At 41.5% G+C, this 25,183-nt stretch overlaps 2 protein-coding genes across 2 annotated transcripts in view; both read left to right on the top strand.

Moving 5' to 3' along the window:
• Positions 1-11,859, top strand: part of GDF10 (growth differentiation factor 10) — a gene marked incomplete at its 5' end in the record, with an annotated part of 12,620 nt that extends 761 nt beyond the window's left edge. Inside the window, 2 exons of the mRNA XM_014958059.1 lie at positions 4,990-5,897; positions 10,881-11,859. Of these exons, the coding sequence (XP_014813545.1) occupies positions 4,990-5,897; positions 10,881-11,072 (1,100 nt within the window). The remainder of the gene's footprint in view (positions 1-4,989; positions 5,898-10,880) is intronic.
• A 3,728-nt stretch (positions 11,860-15,587) lies between these two features.
• On the top strand, positions 15,588-18,917 carry GDF2 (growth differentiation factor 2). The gene is made up of 2 exons (XM_014958068.1): positions 15,588-16,024; positions 17,737-18,917. Exons 1-2 carry the CDS (start codon positions 15,679-15,681, stop codon positions 18,675-18,677), a joined length of 1,287 nt encoding a protein of 428 aa, XP_014813554.1. The 5' UTR covers positions 15,588-15,678; the 3' UTR covers positions 18,678-18,917.
• The last annotated feature ends 6,266 nt before the right edge of the window (positions 18,918-25,183 follow it).

Consider the following 25,183-nt stretch of genomic DNA (forward strand, 5'->3'; position numbering starts at 1 on the left):
ACCCCCGAGAGGACACACGTCCCACCTCCCTCTTCCCTCCCTCCCCGCAGCTTCTCCTGGCTCGAGGGTGGGAGAGCACAAACCCTGCGTCAAACCCCCACTGCCCTTACCCCCCAGTCTTGCTTCGAAATAAGAAAGAGGAGGTTTAGCGTCGGTAATACTCTTAAACGTGTTACTATGTGCCAAGGAAACCCCGAAATATCTTTCCTGGAAAATGCCTTCCTCCTTTGGTTAACTCTTACAGACTGTGACTAAGATCTTAAAATAAGAATTATATCAGCTTCTAGAATATATATATAATTTTTTACATTGCCAGGAGTACTCATTTTAATAGGCGCATCTGATGGATTGAAACTTTTGAATTAATCTATTTCCCCTACATTTAAAAAGCTCACATATAGGACAAAATGCACCATACAGCGTTTTAAGGAACGGTTACTATAATATCACACAATAATCCATACCCTTTAGTGTACCCCAACTTCATTTTTAGCCTATGTCAAATGCCATATTAAAAAGTCATCACTCAAGGAGGAGGAGATCCTATAGAAAGGCCAGTGGTGAATGGAAATGGCTAGGGACCTAGGAGTTAGGATGTAAAACGATCACAGACGTTGGGGAGAGAAATAAATCAGTGGATGATGATGCAGCTGCTAACTGCCGGGGTTAGGAAGGAACTTCCACTGTGGATGGCTACTCATGACCTCCTGCTACCACTCCTGGTTCTCTGTGAACGGAGCCGCTCTCGCTGGCTGCTCCCCAAGCAGGGCCCTGGACCACAAGAGCAGTTTGGGAAGAATGCAAGAGTTGCACTGTATTCTTTTTGCTTTGTTTTTCAATTAATCTGCTGAACAAGTTACTTGCATCTAAGTGATTTAAGTCCTGGTACAGAACACTGAAATAGCAGTGTTTTCTACCCACAGGCACTGAACAATTAGAAATGAATATTATGTTACTCATCTGTCAGCACGAAACCAAGGCAGAGATGCTTGGAGGCAACTTGTCTGTCCATGTGATGGAAATAAAGCACAACTACGTCCAAAACTCCTACCTTCTGTGTCCCACCCATGTACCTTCTCTACTGGGTCCCATCTCTCCCCAGTAACACAGCATAAAAGCAGAACCACCTCTGCAACGTTCCTATGTTATGACAACAAATTGTATTTCTTTGTAATTCATCAGCCTAGTGATGAACAGTCTGAAATGAACCATAGAAGGACACAAGATGAGGGAGGGGAGAAGAACCATATCTGGCAGGTTTTTTTTCTTCATCTCCTCCAAGAAATTCTACTTTTTCTCTGAAAGAAGAAATGGGCATGTTCTTCTAACAAGATATGTGGAACATCCGTTCTACACAAAATACAGATGATAATTCTGATCCTAAGATAAGCAAAGCTGACTACACCTACAATAACTTCCTTTTTATTATCCCAAGCAATGGATTTACTACTTTTTTTTTTAATCATGTACCTTTTCAGGAAAAATCTGTAACCTGTTCCTGCGCTGCAGCTTAAAGTTGTTTGTTAGGGGACACTCAGGCATCACAGTTAGTTATGGTTGTCAAGAGCAGGGCTCCAGAGGTGCAAAATGTGGGTCCAGACTTAGCTTGCTCCTTTATCATCTGCATTATTGATGTCTCCTCAACTACTGTATTGCCACCCTCCGTATCCCTCACAGGGTACAGATGGTGTTGACTGGGTTCTTGGATATATAATATTTCTCCATGTTGAATGTGAGGCACTTGCTATACATATGCATGTGCTATTTGCACGTGTTCCAAATACAACTTCATGTTTCTCCAGTGGTACTTATCACTTCAGGAAGTGTGTTTCACAAACATCTGGTCACCCCCTCTCAGCTCACCTCTATGCATGTTCCCAAGGATTCATTATTTCTCTGACAGGAGCTGAGAGAGAGTCTATAAACTAATTTATCAAGTTCTTTTTTTTTTCTCTTTAAGTTCTTTCCAGTTTTCAGGGAACTCTGTAGCTTTAGAAAACAGCACCAATGGACTGAAATTAGTTACACAGTGAAGTCCTATGTGGTTCATGACCCAATGTGAAATATTAAGTTATTGCCTAGCTTCACCTAGGTTTCTAAGATTGGGGGGAATTAAGTTGTCACAGCAGCAATCTGCTACCTAAACCATGAAACTGCTCCATAAATGAATTCTTGCAGCTCAGACTGATTCCCTGAACACCATCCATCCTCTGTGCTAAATGAAGCAAAGGTCTTGGTGAACAGTAGAAATTAGCAGCCATTTAATTAAGACTATATCATAATGCATACGTGCAAGAAAACCAAATCAAGATTACCTAGGGAACTGTAATTCTGGCCTCTAGATCCTTGCTTTAACATCATTTCAGAGCTAAAAATGATGTTCTCTGCAGATTTCTGTCTCACAATGTGTTATCAGAAAGACCCTGTAGATCTGTTTTGCTCATCTTGCAAATGCAACATTCTCCTACGTGGATTACCTACTAAGGCTAGTATTTTCTTTCCTTGGCCACTTGCCTTTTTTTTTTTCCCTCTACCAACCTCTTGTGTATACCCTCCACACATCTTGCCTCTATTCCCAACTTAAAGCTGTCTACAGTGATCGGAGGTAGATACAATCAGTAAAATATTAACAGCTTTACTGTATACAGCTTTACAGCACAGTTCAACTCTGAGCAGACCTGGAAAATGTAACAATTCTTGCTTGACAGGTTGGTAAAAGCCCGAGCAATCTGATGCAATAGGATAAATATGACCATGCTCCATCAAGTCTCCTCAGTTCCTAAAAAGCCTGCTTCTGGCTTTTCAGTAGCCGCAGACTCACAGATTCTTACTCTGTTCTACAAATAATTTTGACTTTCAAAGGGTTTGTTTCACTCCAGAATGCAGGATTAATTTAGATGGGTTAAAATTCCCTTTCTCTGAGCGGTCACTACAAGTTACCTTCCCATCTGAAACCCTGGGACTCTGGTGTTTGAGATGCCTTTATCCCAGGAATGCGTATGCTTCATGGTCCTATCTACAGAACGGAGCATTCTAGTACTAAAGAAAATATTACAAATTTCCACTATACATAGCTCAGGGGGGAGAGGCAGTAGATAAACTCCTTTTTAAAAAAATATGCAAAAAGAGTGAACAAACATTAACACAGTGTTCTAAAGGACGTACTGTGATTATTCTCTTCCTTGGTCTGAAAAATAGGCTGGCAGCCTTGTGAAATTTCTATGCTTCAAAGACCTGAATAGAATCTAAACTTTTCTGTTTTTTCATAGTATGAGTATGCGTGTAAGACTAGTGTTGATTAAAAAAGTTTACTGAGAGGAATCCTGTCCTGAACTGACAGAAATAAATAGCCTCTCATCACAGAATATGATTTCTGTTTGCCTTTCTGCCACCTCTAGAACCATCGTGTGGGCATCAGTACAGGCTGTTCCACTTCACTGCATCAGGAAAAAAACCAGATGGTGTAGATGGAAACTTGAACATTTGTACTTTCAGACTGTCTATGTGGGCCTGGAATTAATGAACATCCTAATCTGCTGTGGTTTAGTCCAAATGACAGCTCTATCCAGCACGAACTGGAAGCCAGCAAGCACCAATTTAGTGAGATACAGCACTATTGATTCCCATCTTTCAAATGAAACTGTGCTTAAAAGGAAGACCATTCTGCCAGGTGGCACTTACCAGTGCTGCCTTTCTGGTGGTGTCGAAATTTCTGTGGCTCATCATCCACAGTGCATTGAAAAAGAAACCTAAGAGTTTCTGGAAGGCTGGCTGGTGGGTTCAGCGAGTTTGGGGTTGGTTTTTGGGGGGTTTTGGGTTTGGTTTTTTTTCTCCCTGCTGCCAGAGAATTTCCAGGTATGTCAAGAAGGGCTGCCAGAGAGCTTGGCACCTGGGTTAACTAAAGGTGCAGACTTACCCACCGTAGTCCCTTGATGCATTCTCAGTACCAGTCCGAGCTTGGGAGAACAGGAATCAGTTCTTGGTTCTGCCACCACTTTCCTGTATAAAAACAAAATAAAAAAACCTTGCTAGACTGTGAAGGCATGGTGTTTTGGTTCTGGGATTCCATTTAAGCACACTAAGAGGGGTTTCTATTGTTTAAACAAACATGGTATAAATAGATGTAAGTGTAAAATTGCTCATCCTTCTTGAGAGGAGGGTAGAGATGTAACCTGAGCACAAATTGTTCAACAAGCTAAAAAGAAGCCGTATCAAATGGAGTTCGAATTTTAAGGGTCAGCTCCTATTCAACAGTAGTTGCCACTAACTCCAAGCAGATCAAAACACAAGTCTTAGAAACCAGCTAGTACTTTAAACAAAGTTCCTATATGATGTATACAGGGAAGGAGGACTGCTCCTGCAAATAACGCCCCCCAAAATATTTGTCACACTGCCTGACTTCCACTCCCTTTGTGAAATGTCTCTTGTGGGCTATTTATGGATGATGAACTTCATATGCTGTTGCCCACAGGGTTAGCACCCAGAGATCTTTCAGGAATCTTTCCAGTAGGCTTTAAATTAGACCGTCTTAAATATTAACTGTAAACCAGGTTTTCAGCTAGTGTGCTGAGTAAGGTACCATTTGGAGCTTGGCTGTGCTCTCTGAGCCTGACTTGGTTATAATGCAATAGAAGCAAGGATTGCTTTTCTTGCCTGCCTGGAATAAAAACAGTCTGAAACTGAAAATCTCTGGGAAGAGATTTATCCCTCATGTAAAAAAGGTGCCCAGTGTGTTGGACGCTCACAATGTTATTGTAATATTACCATATATATTTGTAACTTTTAATACAATATTGTAATGTCTTGTTAGGATTTTTTTTCTCCTCTTATTCACCATAGTTTTAAGCTGCAGTGACAAGCTCACATACTAACTGATTTGAAGCTGGTAAGCGAAAAGCAATATTTGTTAATCCAGTTATGTAGGAATAAGGGTTTGGCCACCATTTTTGCTCTCAGATCTTTATCCATATTTTTCTTCCTCTCTTGCAGAGTTCTTGGCCCAGAAGCCCTTGTACTGCTTCAATCTGACATCCATGCAGGATTCCGAGATGATCCTTGCTGCCACTTTTCACTTCTATGCCGACAAACGCCCCCGGCAGCGGGAAGTGTTCTGTAAGAGGTCCAAGAACTCCTCCTGCCGCCTCCTTCACCTGCCTCCCATCCTGCGGCTCAACCTCATTTTCCAAAGTATTCACCAGAATTCTGCCTACGGGCTAGTGAAAGGGAACATCACCGTGTCTCTTCAAAGGCGAGGGACTTGGCACGCAAAGGACATTTCACACATCATAAAAGAATCCAAACGGGCCGGAGAGCTCATTCTCTGCGCTGAGCTTGATTCTGGGGAGAAACACCAGGGCTTCCCCGAACAGGTCGCCAGTCATTTACCTTATATATTAGTTTATGCCAATGATCTTGCAATCTCTGAACCCAACAGCGTGGCAGTCACCCTGCAGCGTTACGACCCGTTCCCTTCCAATGATGGGGATCCCAATCTGTCTCCTAATGCTTCTACTGACACCCGAGTGCGGCGGGATACGTACATCTCTAGCTCTATTCAGAACAATGAGTTGCCAGAAGTAGATTATAACAACAATAAATACAACAAACATGACATATGGGAGAATGCCTACAAGTCCTTGAAACCAAAAGCCTCACGGAAAGACCGAAGGAGAAAAGGGCAAGAAAATACAGAAACACTTACAAAATCTCAGGTGCTAAATTTCGATGAGAAAACAATGAAGAAAGCAAGGCGAAAACAATGGAATGAGCCAAGGATTTGTTCAAGAAGATACATGAAAGTTGACTTTGCTGATATTGGCTGGAATGAATGGATCATATCTCCCAAATCATTTGATGCCTACTACTGTGCAGGGGCATGTGAATTCCCAATGCCCAAGGTAGTATGCCTTTTCGTTGTTGTTAGCTCACAAGCAGGTCTGCTGTTCAGCCTATCCAACTACTTTGTTGGTTAGAATTTCCTTTAGATTTTTACCTTTATCACTGTGTTCTGTTGCCTTGTTCAGCCTAATTAATTTTAGCAATATCGTTTCTATCAACTCTGATCATTTCCCTCAGAGTGCAAAAAGATTCCAAGTTATCTTTAAATGTAACTGAAGGTTTATCTTACAATATTTCATCTTACATCTTGAAACCACACCATAAAGACTTATGTAGCGTGTAACTGAAGAATAAGAAAAAGGTCTCGGGTTTATCTTACAATATCTCATCTTACAGCTTGAAACCACACCATAAAGACTTATGTAGCTTATTAAAATATGGTTACACATACTAAATCATCAAACTACTCTGTTGTTGTAGCAGAAGTATAAAGTATTATATGCTAATAATAAACCAAGGTACTGTATCAGAGTATTTCTGAATTCCACCTTAGCAGAAAAAAGCAGAGTAGTGACACTGAGGTACATTTAACTTTAAGAAACTGCTTATCACTTTGAAAATAAGAGTACTGGTTAAGCTGATATTTGTGTCCCAAATTTTTCTGGTGATTTTTAATTTACCAAATTCTTAAAATTAAGATCATCCTCCTGAAACAAAAAAGTTGATTTTCTTTCTGTGACTGGAAATGCCAAATAGGTGTCTGTAACACTCTAAAGCTGGCGTACAGAATTCCTCCTAGAGAAGCAGTGTGAAATCTGCTAATGAGAGGCAAACATGAACTCCCGCTCCAACGGAATTTGGATTTGGCCCACTCCCACTCACTTGCTCTGTGGTAAAAAGTAGAAATTTTGGGAATCCTATTTAGCACAAGAATTACTGACATTTTATAGGACTGTCAAGTAATGGGGAGGGGAGGATTTGAAGCATTGCGTAACCTGCATATTTAGACACTGTCATTATTTTGCAGTTCTACCTACAAATAGCCTGAATTTTCATTCTACTGCTATTTTCACACGTGGTCACTCAGCAGAGTTTTACAGCAGAGAATTTCAAAGCTCCGAGACAGGAATCTGCCCTGCTTTACAGACAGGCAGACTGACGATGTTTCATTGAAATAAGCAGTATGATTTCAGGAAGAGCAGATATTCAGGCTGGTTTAGGTCCAGGAACAGTGGAAATCTAGACACCAGGGTACGGCATACAAACCTGACCACACGTTCTTGTGTTTCTGGATGATGCTAAACAGTGTATATTTAAATCAATACATGCACAGGCTCACATACAACTTCACTTTTTTGTTGTAGTATAAAGAAATCATGCGACGCCATCACCCTTTAACGTCTGGTAAAAATTAAAGCTTGCACAGGCTCACATACAACTTCACTTTTTTGTTGTAGTATAAAGAAATCATGCGACGCCATCACCCTTTAACTTATCCAAACCAAAATTCAGCCTCAGATACGGGTCTCTGACATAGACCTACAGTGTAGTGTAATTACACCATTCACACAGACCAAAACAGGGAAAAGGGAAAAAAAAAAAAAGAGAGAGAAGATACATGTAATACTTTTGGCTTCTTGTGAGCAAAACAGCATGACACAACACCTGACAGAACCAAGAGAGGGGATCCTTTTCTAGCTGGAATATTGCCACCTTCCTTAATGTTTTACCTAGAAATATTACTTCCTATATTAAAGATTCCCTTGTAAATCAAACCCACTTATTTTAGTTCTCATTTTGATACTTGTGTTCTAGAGAAATTAATGTGGCTGCACTACCATCTTGGTGCCAAAAAACCCAAAATAAATAAAAAAGAGAAACAAACCAGAGAAAGTTAAAACTAAATCTTAGATACATAGATGTAAGGATTTTTTGGTTGTGTTTGATTTGGAAGAGGTCTACTTTTTGCTCTCTTTGTATTTTTAAGAGGGGAAAAAACAGAGGCAAATTCACAGCTGTAACTTTTTTAAAACATTGTTTCCAAATGAACAGAGATAACTAGAAGTTAAGCATGCAAGAAGCTTCAGGTCAGAGAATTGCTAAATATTATGGAAGGAGAAATAACTTTTTTTCTTGCATATATACCCTAGGTCAGGAAAGCATGCATATGATCTTGGCATTCCTCAATCAAAACCCAGATTAAGGCTAATCATGAAGACTTGGTCTACACAGTCTTGGTCTACATCAACTGTGATGGAAACAGAGAACTTATTTCTCTTTCAGAACTGTGGAGATAGAATTATACTTAAATACCTGGCATGTATTGCCAGGAATCATCACATTGTATGATTATTTTTTTTAAGTATTGATACATTACTCTGCGCATCTACTTTAATAACTTCAATTCTTGATCTAGTTACAAATCAGCTCTGGTACAAATCTTGCCATAGGAAGTTCACCTACCTTATTGCTCTGAGGGGCAAACTCATGATAAAACAGGCTTGAAAAGGGGTGTATGCCAGGCAGAAGGGGCAGGTCTAAAGTATTTTGAACCTGCTGGTAATTGCTTTTCAGCTACATCATCATCCTTCTATTTTCTGAGGCCCAAAATGTTCCTAAAATAGGATTGTAGTAGAGATTAAGCAAGGGCAGAACCTGGCTTGCTGTACATAATTTAGCATTTAAAATAGTAGTGCTTCCTCAGTGCCATCACTACTGGGCATTCAACTCTTTATTTCAAGCTTTCCACTGTAGCACATTGGTACAAAGGCTAATGTGAAGCCTTGCCCATGATCACCGAACACTTGTGCCAGGTTTCCAGAAGGGCTGGAAAATTTGGAGCCTGGCTGGATGTGGGATGGGTGTGCTCTCTGGCTCTGCTGTGGGTGTAGGGCTCAGGGAGCCAGGTTCTGTACAGAGTAATGGTCCATAATAGCCTTTTTTCTCTATGAGCATTTTTGTGCGCATTGTATACACTTGCAGGCACTAGAAACCTAATTAGTGCTTTCACTTTGGCAGACAGCTGCTCCCGCTAGACTTTGCTCACATCTATGTGTTCCTTGCAGATATTAGAGACTGCATAGATGGAGAAAATCCTGGTAGGATCTTCTGCAGGTTGATATTGAGGAATCCTGTGAGTCAGTAACTGGCAGAGAGGGCAATGATGGCTTTCCACCACATGAGGTCAACAAATTCTGCTTCAGTAGTACATTAGGATCTGGGACTGTTTCAAATAACAATATGAAATAATAAAGTTGCCAGGAACAGTTCAGGAGGTTTTTCATAAAGGCTAAAGTAAGAACTTGATTCTAGAAGCTAAAATTCTTTGAATTTCTAAACTCTGCAGTTGCCTAAACTACTTCTGCCACTCTCTTGCTGTCCACATTTGCTGACATGGCCAATGTCAGTAGAAGCTTATTTCTACTTCACACAGTAGCTGTGACACTAATTCACTGCTGCTTGTTTGTGCTTTGAAATCTAAAGATAAAGGGTGGCATGAGAGAGCAAGCTGTTGCCAATTATGCCAACATGTGCTAATTACAAAAAGGCACTTTCCAGGATTGGCCACTTGTTGGGACTTTGCTATAGAATGCTGTCTTGAAGCCCCATAGGATCAAGGACGGATTTCACAGTTTCTCCTTGTAATGGCTCAAATGAGTCACTTAAGGAACATCTGAAAGCCTTAACAGCAATTAAGGTTTGGATCCGATTTGCTGATATGTTACACTTAAAGTAAGCGTATCAAAAATGAATTATCCTAAGAACTAGCTCCTTTGTTATACCCATGATTTACATAACTTTTTGTGTTGAAATTAAAAATCATGTTTTGTATCTATTCAATTACTATTTAAAAAACAGAGAAGATAGAGGGGACATCAATTCTTCTCACTTGAAGTATATGCTTCCATGTGGAGGTGTGCAAAGTCCCCATTTGTCATCCCACAGATGTCATTTTCCACCCAATAGACAGCCTCATAGCAAGAGTGATGAAAGATTTCACACGCCACATATACCAGATCTGTGCAGAAAACTCGTGAAACTGTAGCAAAAAGCCTGATACGAGTAACACAAGTTCCCTACTGTTACTGGAGTCATTTACTGGGACATTATTCAAGCACAACAACTGACGAGGAGTCACTGAAGCTTCATGCTTTACTGCATCCAAAGTCATTTGCTGGGATATTATTCAAGCACAACAACTGACAAGGAATCACTGAAGCTTCATGCTTTACTGCATCCAAAAATTAATAGTAGAAATAAGACTGTGGCCCAGTACTCTGACCAGTAAAGCTTCTGTGAAGCCTCACTTCACACTTCTCCCGCCCTCACCAGCCTTTTGTTTTCTTCTCCTGCTTCGAGGATAGCCCAGGGGGGGGAAAAAAGCCTCGTAAGGAAGGCAGAGGGAAGCAGACAAAGACTATAGATATGAAGTACTTGTTTGTCATGGGGTTATGAAGAGAAAGGCTCTGTCAGTTCGTTTGACTATTCCAAACTAACTCCCCCCAGCAGACACCACTTCTGGAGCTCTTTTAAAAGAGAGTCATTGCTCCAGGAAAAAGTAACTAATTCCAGGTTAGCATATACAAGGAGAAATCCTGCTGAAACATAGGGAAGTTATTTTAGAAATAATTATAGTAGCCAATTTTCCAAGTCCGACAAGAGGTTAAGAAAACAAAAGGTGAGATCTTATGGCTGAGAAGTGTGCCCCGATTGAGTCCTTGTCTCCTGAGTGCCTGCCTCCAGCATCGAGTAGGTGCAGCCCATTCTTTCTCTGGGCTCCTGACTGCTGGCTGTGCCACCAGTGCCCTCCTCTGGTATTTGTGAAGGCAGCATAAGGAACACAAAATACCTGTTGGATACACCCTGCGCAGGAAAGCTGGACGTGCGAGGGAGTGACTGTGCTGCAAAACCCTCTCACTCAATCACATACAGTCACTTTTGTTCCAGAAACAAAAAAAACACGACTATTGTCATTTTCCAAATCCATCTGAGAAAGTGACTGCTCATAAATGAAGCAATAATTATTTCCCTCTCTGTTCCAGGTTGTTCGGCCATCAAATCACGCTACAATCCAGAGCATCGTAAAAGCAGTGGGAATCATTCCCGGCATCCCAGAACCCTGCTGCGTTCCTGACAAAATGAGCTCCCTCAGCGTCCTCTTCTTAGATGAGAACAAAAACGTTGTTTTAAAGGTCTATCCCAATATGTCGGTTGAAACTTGCGCCTGCCGATAAATTCATACCAACGCATCTCCAAGGAGACGTACGCATCCTGCCCGCCTACACGGGGAAAGGTGTGACTGGGAGATGAATCCACTTGTGGGGATGAATGAACACAAACCTACAATTTCTCCACGGAAAACACGCGGAGAGACTAAAACCATACTCCTTCCCACCTGGAAGGATATGGCTCCCTGTCATCATTTGTCTTTCATATTCTTCTTCCAGGAATTCAATACTTTTACAAATACTTTCCTAACCCACCTAGCCAAGACACCTGGTGTTTAGTGAGAAATTTAAGTTTAAAGTTTTCCATAATCAAAGGACTAAAATATGTTTTTATACGCTATTTTTCTGACTATATTTCTCTGGCTATTTTATCTCTTCAGTTAACCAAGAAGATGGGAAGTGAACTTGGAAAGGCAGCCTTATTTTAGAATATCACTTTTGTACACAAATCAAAACTTTTTTGCCTAAAACACTCATACTCTTAATCTGCATATTTATACTGAAAAAAATGCTGTAATAAAGGGCTTAAAATGTATATTTTCTTCAGGACGCAAGTATAGTGCACTGCATATGCTTTCATATAAACAGTATGTTAATATACCCTTCCCTAATATATAATTTGTACTACAAAAGACATATGTAATATCCCACACTTTTGGTTTGCTGGATAATTTCAGATTGTTAAACATATTCTCTGAGTAACACATACTATATAGTAATATGTTGAAATACTAAAAATAAAATAACCAAGATTTATATTTTTGTAAATTATACATTATATCCTCTAGATTGTTACATGCTTTTAACAAAAGCTAATAAATTAAAGGTACAGTAGTATCTAAAAACAGTTGAATTGTCTTTCTCTGAATGCACTCTGTTACATTCTGTTAATTAGATGGAAACATGTAAATACATGTTAAGCTTGTGATAATGCACCTCAATAGATTAAAGTCGAGAGGGAATAGTGTGATCATCTAGACCGCCCTCCTGCACAGCACAGATCAAAGAACCTTGCCCAGTAGTTTCTGTTTTGAGCTTGGGAGTATCTTTGCAAAACATGCATAAATTTGGCTTTAAAGACTTCACGTGATAGAATATCTCTACTGGACTACACGTAGTTGTTCCAAAAGTTAGTGCTCTTTGTTCAACCGCAGTGGTTTAATCCTAGTCTGAATTTGTTGAGCTTTAGCTTCAATTCACTGGATCTTACTGTAACCTATTTTGTTAGATCCCTTTCATCTATTATCCAGAATACTTTCATTGTGTATTTTTAGTATATAAAGCGGGGTCAAAATATATTTTGGCTAAGATTTAAACAGGTACTTTGATTTTTTATTCTAAGCCTCAAAAAAATTTCTCACAGCTCTTTTCCAACAATGAACATCAAAAAGGGACACAATATTTGGCAGTGGTTCTGTTAGAAGATTTCATAGAAATAAAGTCTCTGCATCCCTTTAACTCCTGTACAATCCTCTGCTGATACATTCATGGTAGCCCTTGTAACTTCAGCACTCCTTTAAGAGCTAATGATCCATCGTTGTGCCTGTCAATCCTCTTTCTCAGTATCTCTTTGTGCCAGGACACACTTGCCATATATTCCATTTTCTGCCACCTCCTTGTACAAAAGCAGAGGCAGACCCAGAGCAGAACAAACTTCTGAAGTCTGTGAGGTAGCACAGAGTGCAAGATAAGCAGTGTTTCCTCCTCAAGAGACAGTCTAACCCTCTGGACTATCTTATCCATTCCTAGTCGTATTGTTTAGGGGACGGATACTACACACACTGCCTCCTGATGAATGACTAACTGGAAGGCTCCGATCCTGCTAAGGTGCTAGGCAACTTCTGCCACCAATATTCCACACTCATCTGGTGCAGATTCTCAGACAACAGAGGTGTGTAAATGTGGTACTTCCTGCTAACCTATATAAAAGTTACTATTGGCAAACACTTAAAATAGCAGCTCAAAATAATTCCACTAACTCATCCTAAAAAAACTTGATGGTATATTAATTTAGGATAATTAAAACCAGATAAAACAGGAAAACAGCTGATACCAGCCAACAAAGTGTTAAGGACATTTTTTTCTAAAACAAATCCAATTTCATACTTTGAGGCCACAGTTTCACTGCCAGAGGTAACAGCAACAGCTAGAATGTACTTAAGTTTTTGTGGACTGTATCAATTCACTCGCACAAGGCTGCATAATTAACAGAAATCACTGGACAATATTAATATATTTGTGTATCACATGAATTAAGGACTGTCTCACTGCCAAACCTCAAAGAGCAGCTTTCAAAAGGAATTGCCACTGAATGAAACTGTTCATTGTAAAGTTTCCGCAAAGCTGACACTTGGCCTGACACTATTTGACATCTTCATATATGAACTGGAAGTCTGTATTTAACAACCCCCACAGCATTTCCAGAAGACAGTGTTTAGGAGAGAGGTATTTATATAGATGACTTGATTTAGCTGTGCTTTATGTAATCAAAATTCATTTTAAGGTGGGCAGATGCAGAACTTAGTACCTAGGCACGAGGAATGGAGGCTGTTCCCACTGAGTAAAAGATTGAACCCATAACTCTTAAAGCCATAATTCTTAAAACAATTTTGGTGGATAACAGGAACTTACGGCACACTATGAGCGTTCAAGGTGATGCTATGTAAAGAGAGCTAATGAAAGCTTTCCAAAGATACACACGGGAGTAGTGAACCACACAAGGAAAGGAGATTTTATTTCTGCACATGGCACTGGTGGACTCCCACTAGAACATTATGCAGAGCCCCAGTGTTCACCTTTTCAAAAAGACATTCAAATTCTGAAAAAAAGCACTAAAAAGAAACAAAAACAGTTAAGAAAATGTCTTCTAATATGACTAAAAAGCACAATCTGTGTATTTTATCAGAAAGTAAACTGAGAAGTAACTTGATTATACTGTACAAGTACTTTGACGGAGAGAAAATGCCAGTGCTATGAGGCTCCTTAAGCCAGGCTGGAAGGGAGGAGGACTCCTGTCTAGAAGGTGAAGCCAGGCACAATGAACTAAAAAAACCACATTATTAAGTGTGACAATCTCTTAGACTAAGTATTACAGAAATCAAAGAAATCTTTGATTCTTTGACATCTTCAGACAAATTCTGGAGACCCTTAAAAAGTTCTGGTTTAGCCAGTCACGCATGCAAGTAGGAAAAAAACAAAGTCCTTGAGTAAAACAGTCTTGCTCTGCAGGAGACCAGGACCCTTTCTGACTTTACACCATAGGAACATAATTAACCTGGATCCCAGATGTCACTCGAACAGACACAGAAGTGAGTATTTGAGAAGTCTGGGCTCACTTTAAATACTGTATATGCACTGCGAGAAAATGGAAGAAGAATGCCCAGAAAGGACAAGATCTCCTCATCTCTGCAATGAGATTTTTTTTTTTAATGTAAAAGCTGATAATGCTATTCAGACTTTATGGCACGTGTACAGAATGGATTGAGTTGGCTTAAGAAATATGAAACATTATTGGTATGGAGAAAAAACTTATGCATCATTAGATTAAATCATAATGCATTAATTAAGATAAATAGCAAGTGATATTTTTGTCTATAAATAAACTAGGTTTTTTCCTTCTGTACCATGAGAAATTCTGTCATCAACCTTGTATTTTTGCCTTGGCTTATTTTTCTCATGGATAACAGTATCTTCAAGGACAATCTTCTGTATCTTCATGGAGACCTTTTTATTTTCCACGTGGCCTTAGAAGGCTTGGTTCTGTCTTCATTTTGAGGTCACTGAAATAATGACTGGTTGTTCTTGGACTGACCGTCAAGAATCTAAGAAATATATTACATAAGATACAATAAAAACAAGACTAAATTCCCATACACCAAAGGAATCAAACTGAAAATGGACAAGCCTGCAAACAACATGAAGCAAACTTGACACAAAACAGATATTTCACTGTGTACAAACAATAGCTCTTGGCTGATTAACGGAAAGAAGTTTTAAGGTTGTTTGTACTGTCATAAGATCATGTCTTGCAGAATCACAGGTCTCCACCAAATGATGGGGGATTTTCTGATGGCAATTGAACTGACCGTAATAAAGATTTGTGAGTTGTTATTTAATAATAGCTAATAGAGTAATTTTGTTCTAGATCTGTATTTTCTAGTCTTGATGAAAACTGTGTAATCATCTTTTACGTCCCTAAGAAAGCTCCTCTCTGTGTTGGCAAGGAAATGACAAAAGAGTGTAATTAAGCAATGATGACCCTAAAGTGAAATGTGGATTCTTTACAATATACAGTGTCCTTCCCACCAGCCACATGTGTTTGTCAGATGTTTATAGAATCTTCATTAACTAAGAGCTTTGCTAGATAACAGAAGCTGAAGCATGGCATCAATGACTCTGATAAGGGCAAGTGTACAACCAATCTGCTTGACAACTGACAAGAGGCTGGGGTTTGAAGCAGGCTGCAAAAAGAACACAAGAAAGTGATTTGCAAAGGGCATTCCAGTTGTTTGCCTTCCATCTCCTTTCCTCTGTCTGTAATGAAACAAGATTTTTAAGCAGTTAAAATACCCTTGTCCTCTTGTGGCTCCACCAGAAAGTAAATACAGAAGAAATGCATTATTTTGGAGTATTAGCTGCACTCTCTGTTTTCAACATCATTGCCTGCTTGACAAGAGGCAAGCCTTTGGAAGACTGGGAGAAGTTCTCAGTGATTAGAAAGTCTGATGCACACTTTCATGATCCTGGGGAAGTGGAAGATGAGACTCATTTTGACTTTAAATCTTTCCTGGAGAATATGAAGACGGATTTACTGAGGAGTTTGAACTTATCAAGAGTCCCCTCACAAGCGAAGACCAAAGAAGAACCACCACAGTTCATGATTGACTTATACAACAGATATACTGCAGACAAGTCCTCCATCCCTGCATCCAATATTGTAAGGAGCTTCAGTATTGAAGGTAGGAAAAGTCCTAAATAGGTGGACTAGAATTTTTAAAGATGTACATGGACAGTAGGTACTCAGATTCTTTTGAAATTCAGAGGGAACTGAGTGCCTAACTTCCACAGATTCTTTAGAAAAGAAACAGATTAAAATTTTGGATTGTAGTCTTGCTCTGCAGTTTCTTTCAATCTTTGAAAAAATGCAATTACCTTTAGTTTTCTTCTTTGGCATTTTTACCGTACAATACTGTCTTCTCAAACCCATCTACTGAGATGATGCACTGAATAACAGAGTTTATGTGAACCATGTTTCTCAAAGCTAGAGATTTGGGACAGAGTTTTAATGTTAGAATACAAATTTTTTATCATCTATAATTGAGACATCCATGCTCGAGAGCTCATCTTTCAGGTGTGCTCTTCTCGTACTTAAAAACCACAGCAGCCAACTTATAAATGTGTCTCTGTGCAAGTAACAGCAGTGCTCCCCCAAAATTCTGCTTTAGATGGAAGGATTTCTATGGAATGGGGTAGTCAAGCTTTTCTCAACTAAAAAAAATACAAGATCCCTGCCTGGTAACATTTAATAGAGTTTTAAAAGCTCCATCAAAAGTAAAAAAGTTCAAAGTAAATGCAATCCTTATGATAAAAACGAGACAAGAAGAACTGAAGCTTCTGTTTATACAAAAACCAGACAGACACAGGTAACAGCACTATAGGGAACTCCAGATTCCCAAATCAGTGCTCCTAGTCCTGAAATGGAAAGAAACCTTAACAGTATGAGCTAGATAATACTTTCCATATCTGACTCTCCTCTCCGACTGCTTTAGAGGGGAAACACTGTGAAGAAGTATCAACATTAGCCAACGAAAATTGCCCTAAAACTCAATCATGAATGAGTAATTATCTTACATTGACTATCAAACAGACATCAGTCAGTGATGACTTTTAAACATCACCAATCTGACTTTCCAGACAAACATCTGCCCCTCTCAAGGCAGAGTTTCTGGTACTGCACATACCTTTGCAGGAAAAAAAAAAAAGAAACCAAACAAAACCAACACAAGGTCAGTGAGTCCAAACTGGAATGGACTGGGACTGGGGCATGAAAGGCTCTTTCCCACCAAGTCCCAATTTAGGCAGAACCTGAAGCTTCAGTTCAGGATTTTCAAAAACATTTCTATTTCCCAAAACTCCCAGTATTTCAAGCTGCTTTCAAAGTTATCTGAAGACAACAAAAGCCTCAGCACAGCTAGTTCTTAGAGACACTTAAATGTGTAGGATACGTCTCTGTATTAGGAGGGCAGTTCATCCCATTGCATGATGATAAGAGTAGGAAATTCATAGGTTTTTTTAAGTATTCTTTGTGCAAAAATCTCTTTAGAAATTGCTAAATCTGAACACTTCCCAGATGCCTTATTTATGTACTCAATACTGACCAGCATCATCCACAGCTTGTTCTAGGCAGACCCTTTATTCTCCCCTCCAAATAGTCACCTCACCACGCAATCTTGGTGAAAATACTACCAACATCAGGGACCTCCATTTTCAATTTTCACTCCCTGCCCTTGAAACTTGGCCAGAAGACGGTATTTTTTACTTATTTTTTTAAATTGAGTGATCATGCTTTTATTTTACCCCCCCTACCCCCACAAAATCCTGAGTCTTTTCAAAGCAACTTACTTGGACAGTGAGAAGCACTGTAACCACGTGTTTTAATTTCCTATTGCAGATGTTGTTTCTTTAACTTCACCAGAAGAAAATCCATTTCAGAAACACATCTTGCTCTTCAACATCTCTATTCCACGATATGAGGAGATCACCAGAGCTGAACTGAGAATTTACATCTCCTGTCACAGCGAAGTCGGGTCTCTCTCTAGGCTGGAAGGCAACATGGTCATTTATGATGTTCTAGATGGTGACCACTGGGAAAACCCAGAAAGCACCAAATCTTTCCTTGTCTCCCACAATATACACAAGTGTGGCTGGGAGATGTTTGAAGTGTCAAGCGCTGTGAAAAGATGGGTCAGGGCAGACAAATTGAAGACTAAAAATAAGCTAGAGGTTGTTATAGAGAGTAAGGCTCTGGGTGGTTTCACTTGTGGGAAGCTGGATATCAGTGTTACCCCTGACACTAAAAATCTGCCCCTGTTAATAGTGTTCTCCAATGACCGCAGCAATGGGACAAAAGAGACCAAAGTGGAGCTCCGGGAGATGATTGTTCATGAACAAGAAAGTGTGCTCAAGAAATTAGGGAAGAATAACACTTCATCTGAAGAGGAGGAACTGGGAGAGGAAAAGGCCATCACTGGCCCCCACCAGCATTCCTCCAGAAGCAAGAGAAGCATCGGAGCCAACCACTGCCGGAGAACTTCCCTCCATGTGAACTTTGAAGAGATTGGCTGGGATTCCTGGATCATTGCACCAAAAGATTATGAGGCTTTTGAATGTAAAGGAGGTTGCTTCTTCCCTCTGACAGATAACGTTACCCCAACAAAACATGCTATTGTCCAAACTCTGGTGCATCTCCAAAACCCAAAGAAAGCTTCCAAGGCCTGTTGTGTTCCAACCAAATTGGATTCAATCTCCATTCTTTATAAGGATGATGCTGGGGTGCCCACTTTGATATATAACTATGAAGGCATGAAAGTGGCAGAATGCGGCTGCAGGTAGTATACAAGGCAGAATCACAAAAAATAAGAATACCCCCTTTTTCTGCTCTGTGTAAATCTGTACATTAGTGACGCACATCAAAATCCTTGCAAACCATGTTTGGAGCAGGTATGGGGCTGGTTGTTGTTGTTGCTGCTTGTTTTAAAGGAAGACTGGCATTTAAAGAATGGCAATCATTGTAAATAGCCTGCATTATATATCATGGCAAAGTGAATACTGGATTAAAATATTGTGAGATTGAATGAACTATGCATTATTGGGGAATGGGGATACGATTTGAATACCTTATGTTAGCTTTTCTCTTTAATCGATTCTGTTCAGGTCACAAACTAAAGGATTTTCAATGAGGATTTAGGATGCCCTTTAAATGTTTAACAGGTATTGAAATCTAATTCTCTCAGCCAACTCTGGTAAAACTCAGTAAACAGAATTTAGTCTGCACAGTAAAGTCAGGAATCAAAGTCCTGCAAACCTTTTCTCATATCAGTAATCTCAGAGGCTTTTACAGGCAAATTATTTACTCCTGTAAGTGAAGATTTGCAGTAATCAAAACAGAAGAAACTCAGAGTCTTATTTCATACCCAAGTTTCCTTCTGTGGGTAGCAGGTGCCTTGGTTTCAGCTTTCTTATCCTTAACGTCCCTATTTTTACCCCTTTATGGCACATACTTGAATGATAAGAAGTGCAGCCTTCCGCTTCTAAGACGCTGTTTCCTAGGAGGAACGGCAGCCCTTATCTCCGCACAGAGATAGGGAGCCACTTTGACCTACTGCATATTCTTAGTATTTCTTTGCAAGAACATGCAGTCAAACGACGTCCAGCCTTAGAAGCTGTATCCTAAGAGCAGTGGGGGCTGGAAGAGCTCAACACTTGTGAAAAGGCCAGGCTACTTTTCAGAGGCCTAAATATGTTCCTTGGAGTCTGACATTAGGCTCCAATTTTTTAAAAATTTCTGCTTAGGAGAAACTCTATTTTACGTACAGAATTTTTTCAACACTTAGAAGTCTGGGAAAAACTGAAAACTTCTATCTGTGTTCTAAGAGATTTACACTGCTCTATGGGAAATATACTATCATACAATAATTCTCCTAACTTCAGTTCTATTTTCACTGAACAAGGACTCCATCTTTCCTGCAATTAAAGCAAACTTCCTTTGATTCAAATGCAAGTTTTTCCTATACAAGAACAGACAAAGTGTCTTCTGTTGATTTCAGGTGATAGGTGTAAGTGCAGTACAATGCTACCACAGTCCACCCAACTTCTACTCCTCCACCACCTTATACACACAAACATAAAAATAAAAATCTATTAGAGAACACTTTTGATCCAAACCCAGGGAAAACTACACATCTATTCAAAATGGTGAAGAATATTGATGAGGCAAAAATCTAAACAGTAGCTTAATGTATGGAAGCAACAGGATTTAAATGGATACATATGTTTTAAATTAGGGCAGCCTGTGGGCAAGACGAATTCATTTGGCATGAACGGGTCAGCTTGAAACCTAATACAAAGTTTATTTACTATTGTTAACTTAATACAGAGCAAATAGCAGGTGAATGTGAGCAGGGTGGCTGTAATTCTATCAAGAACTACTGGTTACATCACAAACCATGAGCACAAAGCACGATTCACCGGAATCCTTGGACTGATTTATAGCCTTTTCCTTTAGAACTGGGCTGCAACTGGATCAGATCCAAGACGTGGATCCATGCAAACTCCATCCATCCATCGTTGCGTGTCATTAACCTCTTAAGCTTCCTCTCCTCTCATTTTACCACTCCCCACTGTCTCCTGTCATTTTACAGTCATGGTTATGTCTTCCTTCTTTCAGAACCCCCTGTATTGTCTCCCTGTTTTGTTCACATCTCCTAAGCTCATGACATTTTGCAAAACTTCTCTTCATCAAGGAAAAGAAACCACCGAACTAGCACTTGGTGTGATCCCATTAGAAAAGTTATTCACCCACGTGTCAAGGTAATTGTAGCTGTGTGCCCTTAAGTCATCAAAACACAAGGTCTTAGTTATATTTTGACTTCACTGAATACAGGACTTTGTCCATAATTAAATGAAAGAGTGGGGAAGGGGAAAGAACAGTCCCCACACACTCAGAGAGAAATTCTCAAGAATCAATTTATCAATTTTTCTTTTTTTTTTCCCCACATTCTCAAGTCAAATGTTGATCTTTGTTCCCAAGCTAATATGGAGGAAAAAACAATACAAAACCCAACAAAAACCCAACCCAAAGCCATTTCTGGCTCAAAAACTCAGATCCTAGCTATGCTATCAGAATTCCAGAGAAGCTCTACAGATCCTGTCCCAAAACCGGACTACAAGTCGCTTTTGTATTTCAACAAAAAAAATCAATTGCTCTTCCAGCCAGCTTTAACGATCACATTCCCATAGGCTTAAGATTTTGGTTGGTACGGTAGTAAAACGAAATATGAATCTTTCCATAAGGTGATGACCAGGGTGAAGAAGAAATGAGAACCCAGTAGTGACTACAGATGCTACCTACAGCATGGCTGAAGTGCGTGTCAAATTGATGTTTGGTTTTACATTATAAATTTAGCAGCTTCATTTATGTAGTTTTGAACATTTCATTTTAAACAACTGCCCGAGTTGGGGGTGTCCCTGCTGACTGTGGGGAGGTTGGACTAGATGACCTTTGGAGGTCCCTTCCAGCCTGGACAATTCTATGATTCTATGAGTTCCCTCACATTTTAACCGCTTTGGGATGCAACGAATCAGGCAGGTGGCGAAGATGTGCTAGAGGATATACAGGGTGCCAAAGAGCAGGCAAAGCATCTTGCCCCTTGCTTCAAGCTGGGCACCATGAGACACTGAGAAAACCCTCTCTCATCACCAGATTCTGAACATCGACCTCAGCTACTGAGGTGCAAGTTGGGGCCTGTGCATTGTCCAGCAGATGCAGTTAAAACTGAAACTTATTTAACAAAAACTGCCTGCCTCCTCAGGCCCATTAGCTATCTGTGTAACAGCCCTGTAACATCAGAATCGCCAGCTGACTCCACAGCCAATTTTAAGGCTACCCTATAGCACTTCAGTCTTAATAGATAAACATGGTGGAAGCTGGTCAGGAGACATAACTGTGGGTGTTTTTACATAGCTTCCCACCTTGTCTGTATAAACAGGAGGCACAATGCCCTCTGACCTCATCCACTCCTCTGTGCCATATCCCAACAGAGAACAGCAGATGCGACTCACCACTTCACAACACAGCACCAGTTATCATAAAAAGTCAAAAAGATCTCCATTTTCACTAGTCTTTTCCATAGATGAAGACCCAATGGCCTCACAGGAATCTGCAGGTGTTCAGCTGGTATCTGCCCAGACACCTTTATACCGGAAAGATCCTGACAATACAGAAATGTTAGGCTAGAACTGCCAATTCCTGATATTCAGCTTTTAGGCTGCCTCTCAAGGAGGCTTATCATTTCAGATGCGATTGGGCTCTAACACAATGAATGTTGCTCCCAGATCACAGCTGATTCTTCTCTCCAGCCTCCTCGGAGCCTGGCCATCACCAGGCAGGTAACGCAGGTTGGGTGATGGCCCCCACGCACCATGCAGGCCCACACAGGCACACACTATGAGCTCCAGGAGGTACCAACACTTCGCTGTAGCTCCTCATATGCAGCACTGCATCAAAGTTTATTACCGCAAAGAAGAGCTGAAGGGTACAGAGGGGAAACACAGACCAAGCTGGCAAAGCCAAAAAGGAGTAAACAACTGGTGCGTCTGGGGCAAGGCCCCACCCTCAAACAGTGTAAGGTCAGCGGCAGGTCTCGTCTGGCTGCTCGAAACAGCTCATAAGAGCACCACATCTAACTACAACCCTCCCCCCCGTGTTAAGTGGCCCACGTACCGTTTATTGTGTGTTTAGCACAGACATAAACAGGGCGGGTCCCTCGGCTGTCTCTAGGGAGGAGAGGGCCTCAGAGAGCTCTGCCCGCCCCTCTGCTGGGCGGGACCCTCCCAGATGGGCGGGACTGGACCCTCCCAACGCCAGGTGTCTGAGGCGCAGATCTCCTCAGAGCCGCCACGGGGCTGATCGGGGCTCACAAACCGTCTCAGAGCCATCTTCAGCCTTCAATGTTTTCTCTCTAAGCCTCGGTGCTTCCTTCACGCCGCCTCGGGGCCATCGCTGGGCCGTGAGGCGCCTCCAGCCCGCTCCTGCCGCACTGTCTCTGGGCTGTGAGGGCTCTCGTGCTGCCTCAGAGCCATATTCGGCCTCTCTAAAGCCTTTAGTGTTTTTTCTGTAAGCCTCGGTGCCACCGTCGGGCCGTGAGGGGCTTCCAGGGCGCTCCCGCCGCAGCGTCTCTGGGCTGTGAGGAGTCTCGTGCTGCCTCAGCGCCATATTCGGCCTCTCTAAAGCCTTTAGTGTTTTCTCTCTAAGCCTCGGTGCCATCGTCGGGCCGTGAGGCGCCTCCAGCCCGCTCCCGCCGCACCGTCTCTGGGCTGTGAGGGGTGTCGTGCTGCCTCAGAGCCATATTCGGCCTCTCTAAAGCCTTTAGAGTTTTTTCTCTAAGCCTCGGTGCTTCCTTCATGCCGCCTCGGTGCCACCGTCGGGCCGTGAGGGGCTTCCAGGGCGCTCCCGCCGCAGCGTCTCTGGGCTGTGAGGGGTCTCGTGCTGCCTCGGCGCCATCTTGAGGCTGCCTGGTGCTTCTGCGACAGATGTGTGCCTCACTCGCCAGCCGTCTTTCTACACTCGTTTTCTTACTCTCCCTCACAGCGTACCTTAAAATCCTTCAGTTTAAAGGTGCCTCTGCCTCTGGGCACAGCCTTTTTTGCCCTCTCCACGCCTCCGAGCTGCCCGGCTGCCATGTCTGTGCTGGCTGCTCCTTCCAGGCTGCCTCAGCAACATGTCGTCCCTCAGACCTGCCTCAGAGGGGCTTCTGTTGCTTTTTTGTCCTCTCCCTTAAAGCTTCTGCTGGGCCATCAGTCATAATTGAACTAAAATCCTCACAGGAGAATGGCTTCAGTGTAGCCCTGGAAAATGGGACGCCCAGAGACAGTCCCCTCACAGAGGCATATGATTTGGCTGGAGCTCGGCAGACCCGCCATTAGCCCTCACAAAAGCCTTGACACTGGCCCAACTGAAAGTTCTTGATACAGCAATGAGAACAAACTTCACAACAGCAGGGCCAAGGCATGTTTGGGCAGTTCTCAGAGGTGTCTGGCCTCAGCAGGAATCAGTTTGGTGGCAGCCATTAGGCGGTGCTGGGCTAAAAAACAAAGGCTACCGTGGCTGGCTGGAGTTCTCACTGATTCAAGTAATAACATCGGGGTAGTAGGGCCCTCGATGCAATATTTAATATTCACTATTTATTATCAGCTATCTCTCTTTGGTGCACCACGCTGAACAAACATAAAAATCTATCAGGGAGGATTTAATGAGTACAGGCAAGATAATGCAAGCATGTAATAGAGCCATTCTCCGAGGATGGCACATGAGTTCTTCCTTTCTGTTAAAAAATTACTCGACAAAATTCAAAACTCTGTTCCTGAGTTAGTTCAGGCTGGATAGCTGCAATGGATTTTCCTGAATCTTCTGCTTACCTGGAATGGGGCAGTTCATCTGTTCAGCAGAGCAGCTCAGTCAGTGGGAGTTTATCACAGCTGGGCTGTGTGAGCTGTGATAGCTCCACCTGCTCCTGCTTCAAATTAGGAGAGATTTCAAAATGAAAATATATATTTTCTACCCTCCCATTATCTTTTGATAAAAATATATATTGTCTTCTCATTCTTTTTTTTTTTTTTTCTTTTTCCTTTCCTCTTTCTTGGTCACTGTAAAAAGAGAGAAAAGGGAAGGGAAGTTGGAGTGGCTGATCGTGATCACTTAAGGGAAGGGAAAGGAAGACTGATAATGGTCACAAGGGAAGGGAAAGAAAGGGAAGGGAAGGGGAGGGAAGTTGGAATGACTGATAATGATCACTTAAGGGAAGGGAAAGGAAGGGAAGGGAAGTAGGGGTGACTGATCATGATGACTGAAGGGAAGGGGAGGGAAGGGAAGTTGGAGTGCTTTCTTGGTCACTGTAAAAAGAGAGAAAAGGGAAGGGAAGTTGGAGTGGCTGATCGTGATCACTTAAGGGAAGGGAAAGGAAGACTGATAATGGTCACAAGGGAAGGGAAAGAAAGGGAAGGGAAGGGGAGGGAAGTTGGAATGACTGATAATGATCACTTAAGGGAAGGGAAAGGAAGGGAAGGGAAGTAGGGGTGACTGATCATGATGACTGAAGGGAAGGGGAGGGAAGGGAAGTTGGAGTGACTGATAATGGTCACTTAATCAAGGGAAGGGAAGGGACGTTGGAGTCACTAAAAATGATCGCCAAGGGAAGGGAAGTTGGAGTGACTGATAATGGTCACAGGGAAAGGGAGGGGAGGGGATGTTGGAGTCACTGAAAAGGATCGCCAAATCAAGGGAAGGGAAGGGAAGGGAAGGGAAGGGACTTAAGGGAAGGGAAAGGAAGACTGATAATGGT

The sequence above is a fragment of the Calidris pugnax genome, unplaced genomic scaffold (assembly GCF_001431845.1).
Source record: "Calidris pugnax isolate Ruff unplaced genomic scaffold, ASM143184v1 scaffold352, whole genome shotgun sequence".
In the NCBI taxonomy this organism is placed as follows: Eukaryota; Metazoa; Chordata; class Aves; order Charadriiformes; family Scolopacidae; genus Calidris; species Calidris pugnax.

Coding starts and splice junctions, on each gene's coding strand:
- GDF2 (XM_014958068.1), top strand. CDS start 15,679: ATGCATTATTTTGGAGTATTAGCTGCACTCTCTGTTTTCAACATCATT. Junction 16,025..17,736: donor AAGGAGCTTCAGTATTGAAG/GTAGGAAAAGTC, acceptor TTCCTATTGCAG/ATGTTGTTTCTTTAACTTCA.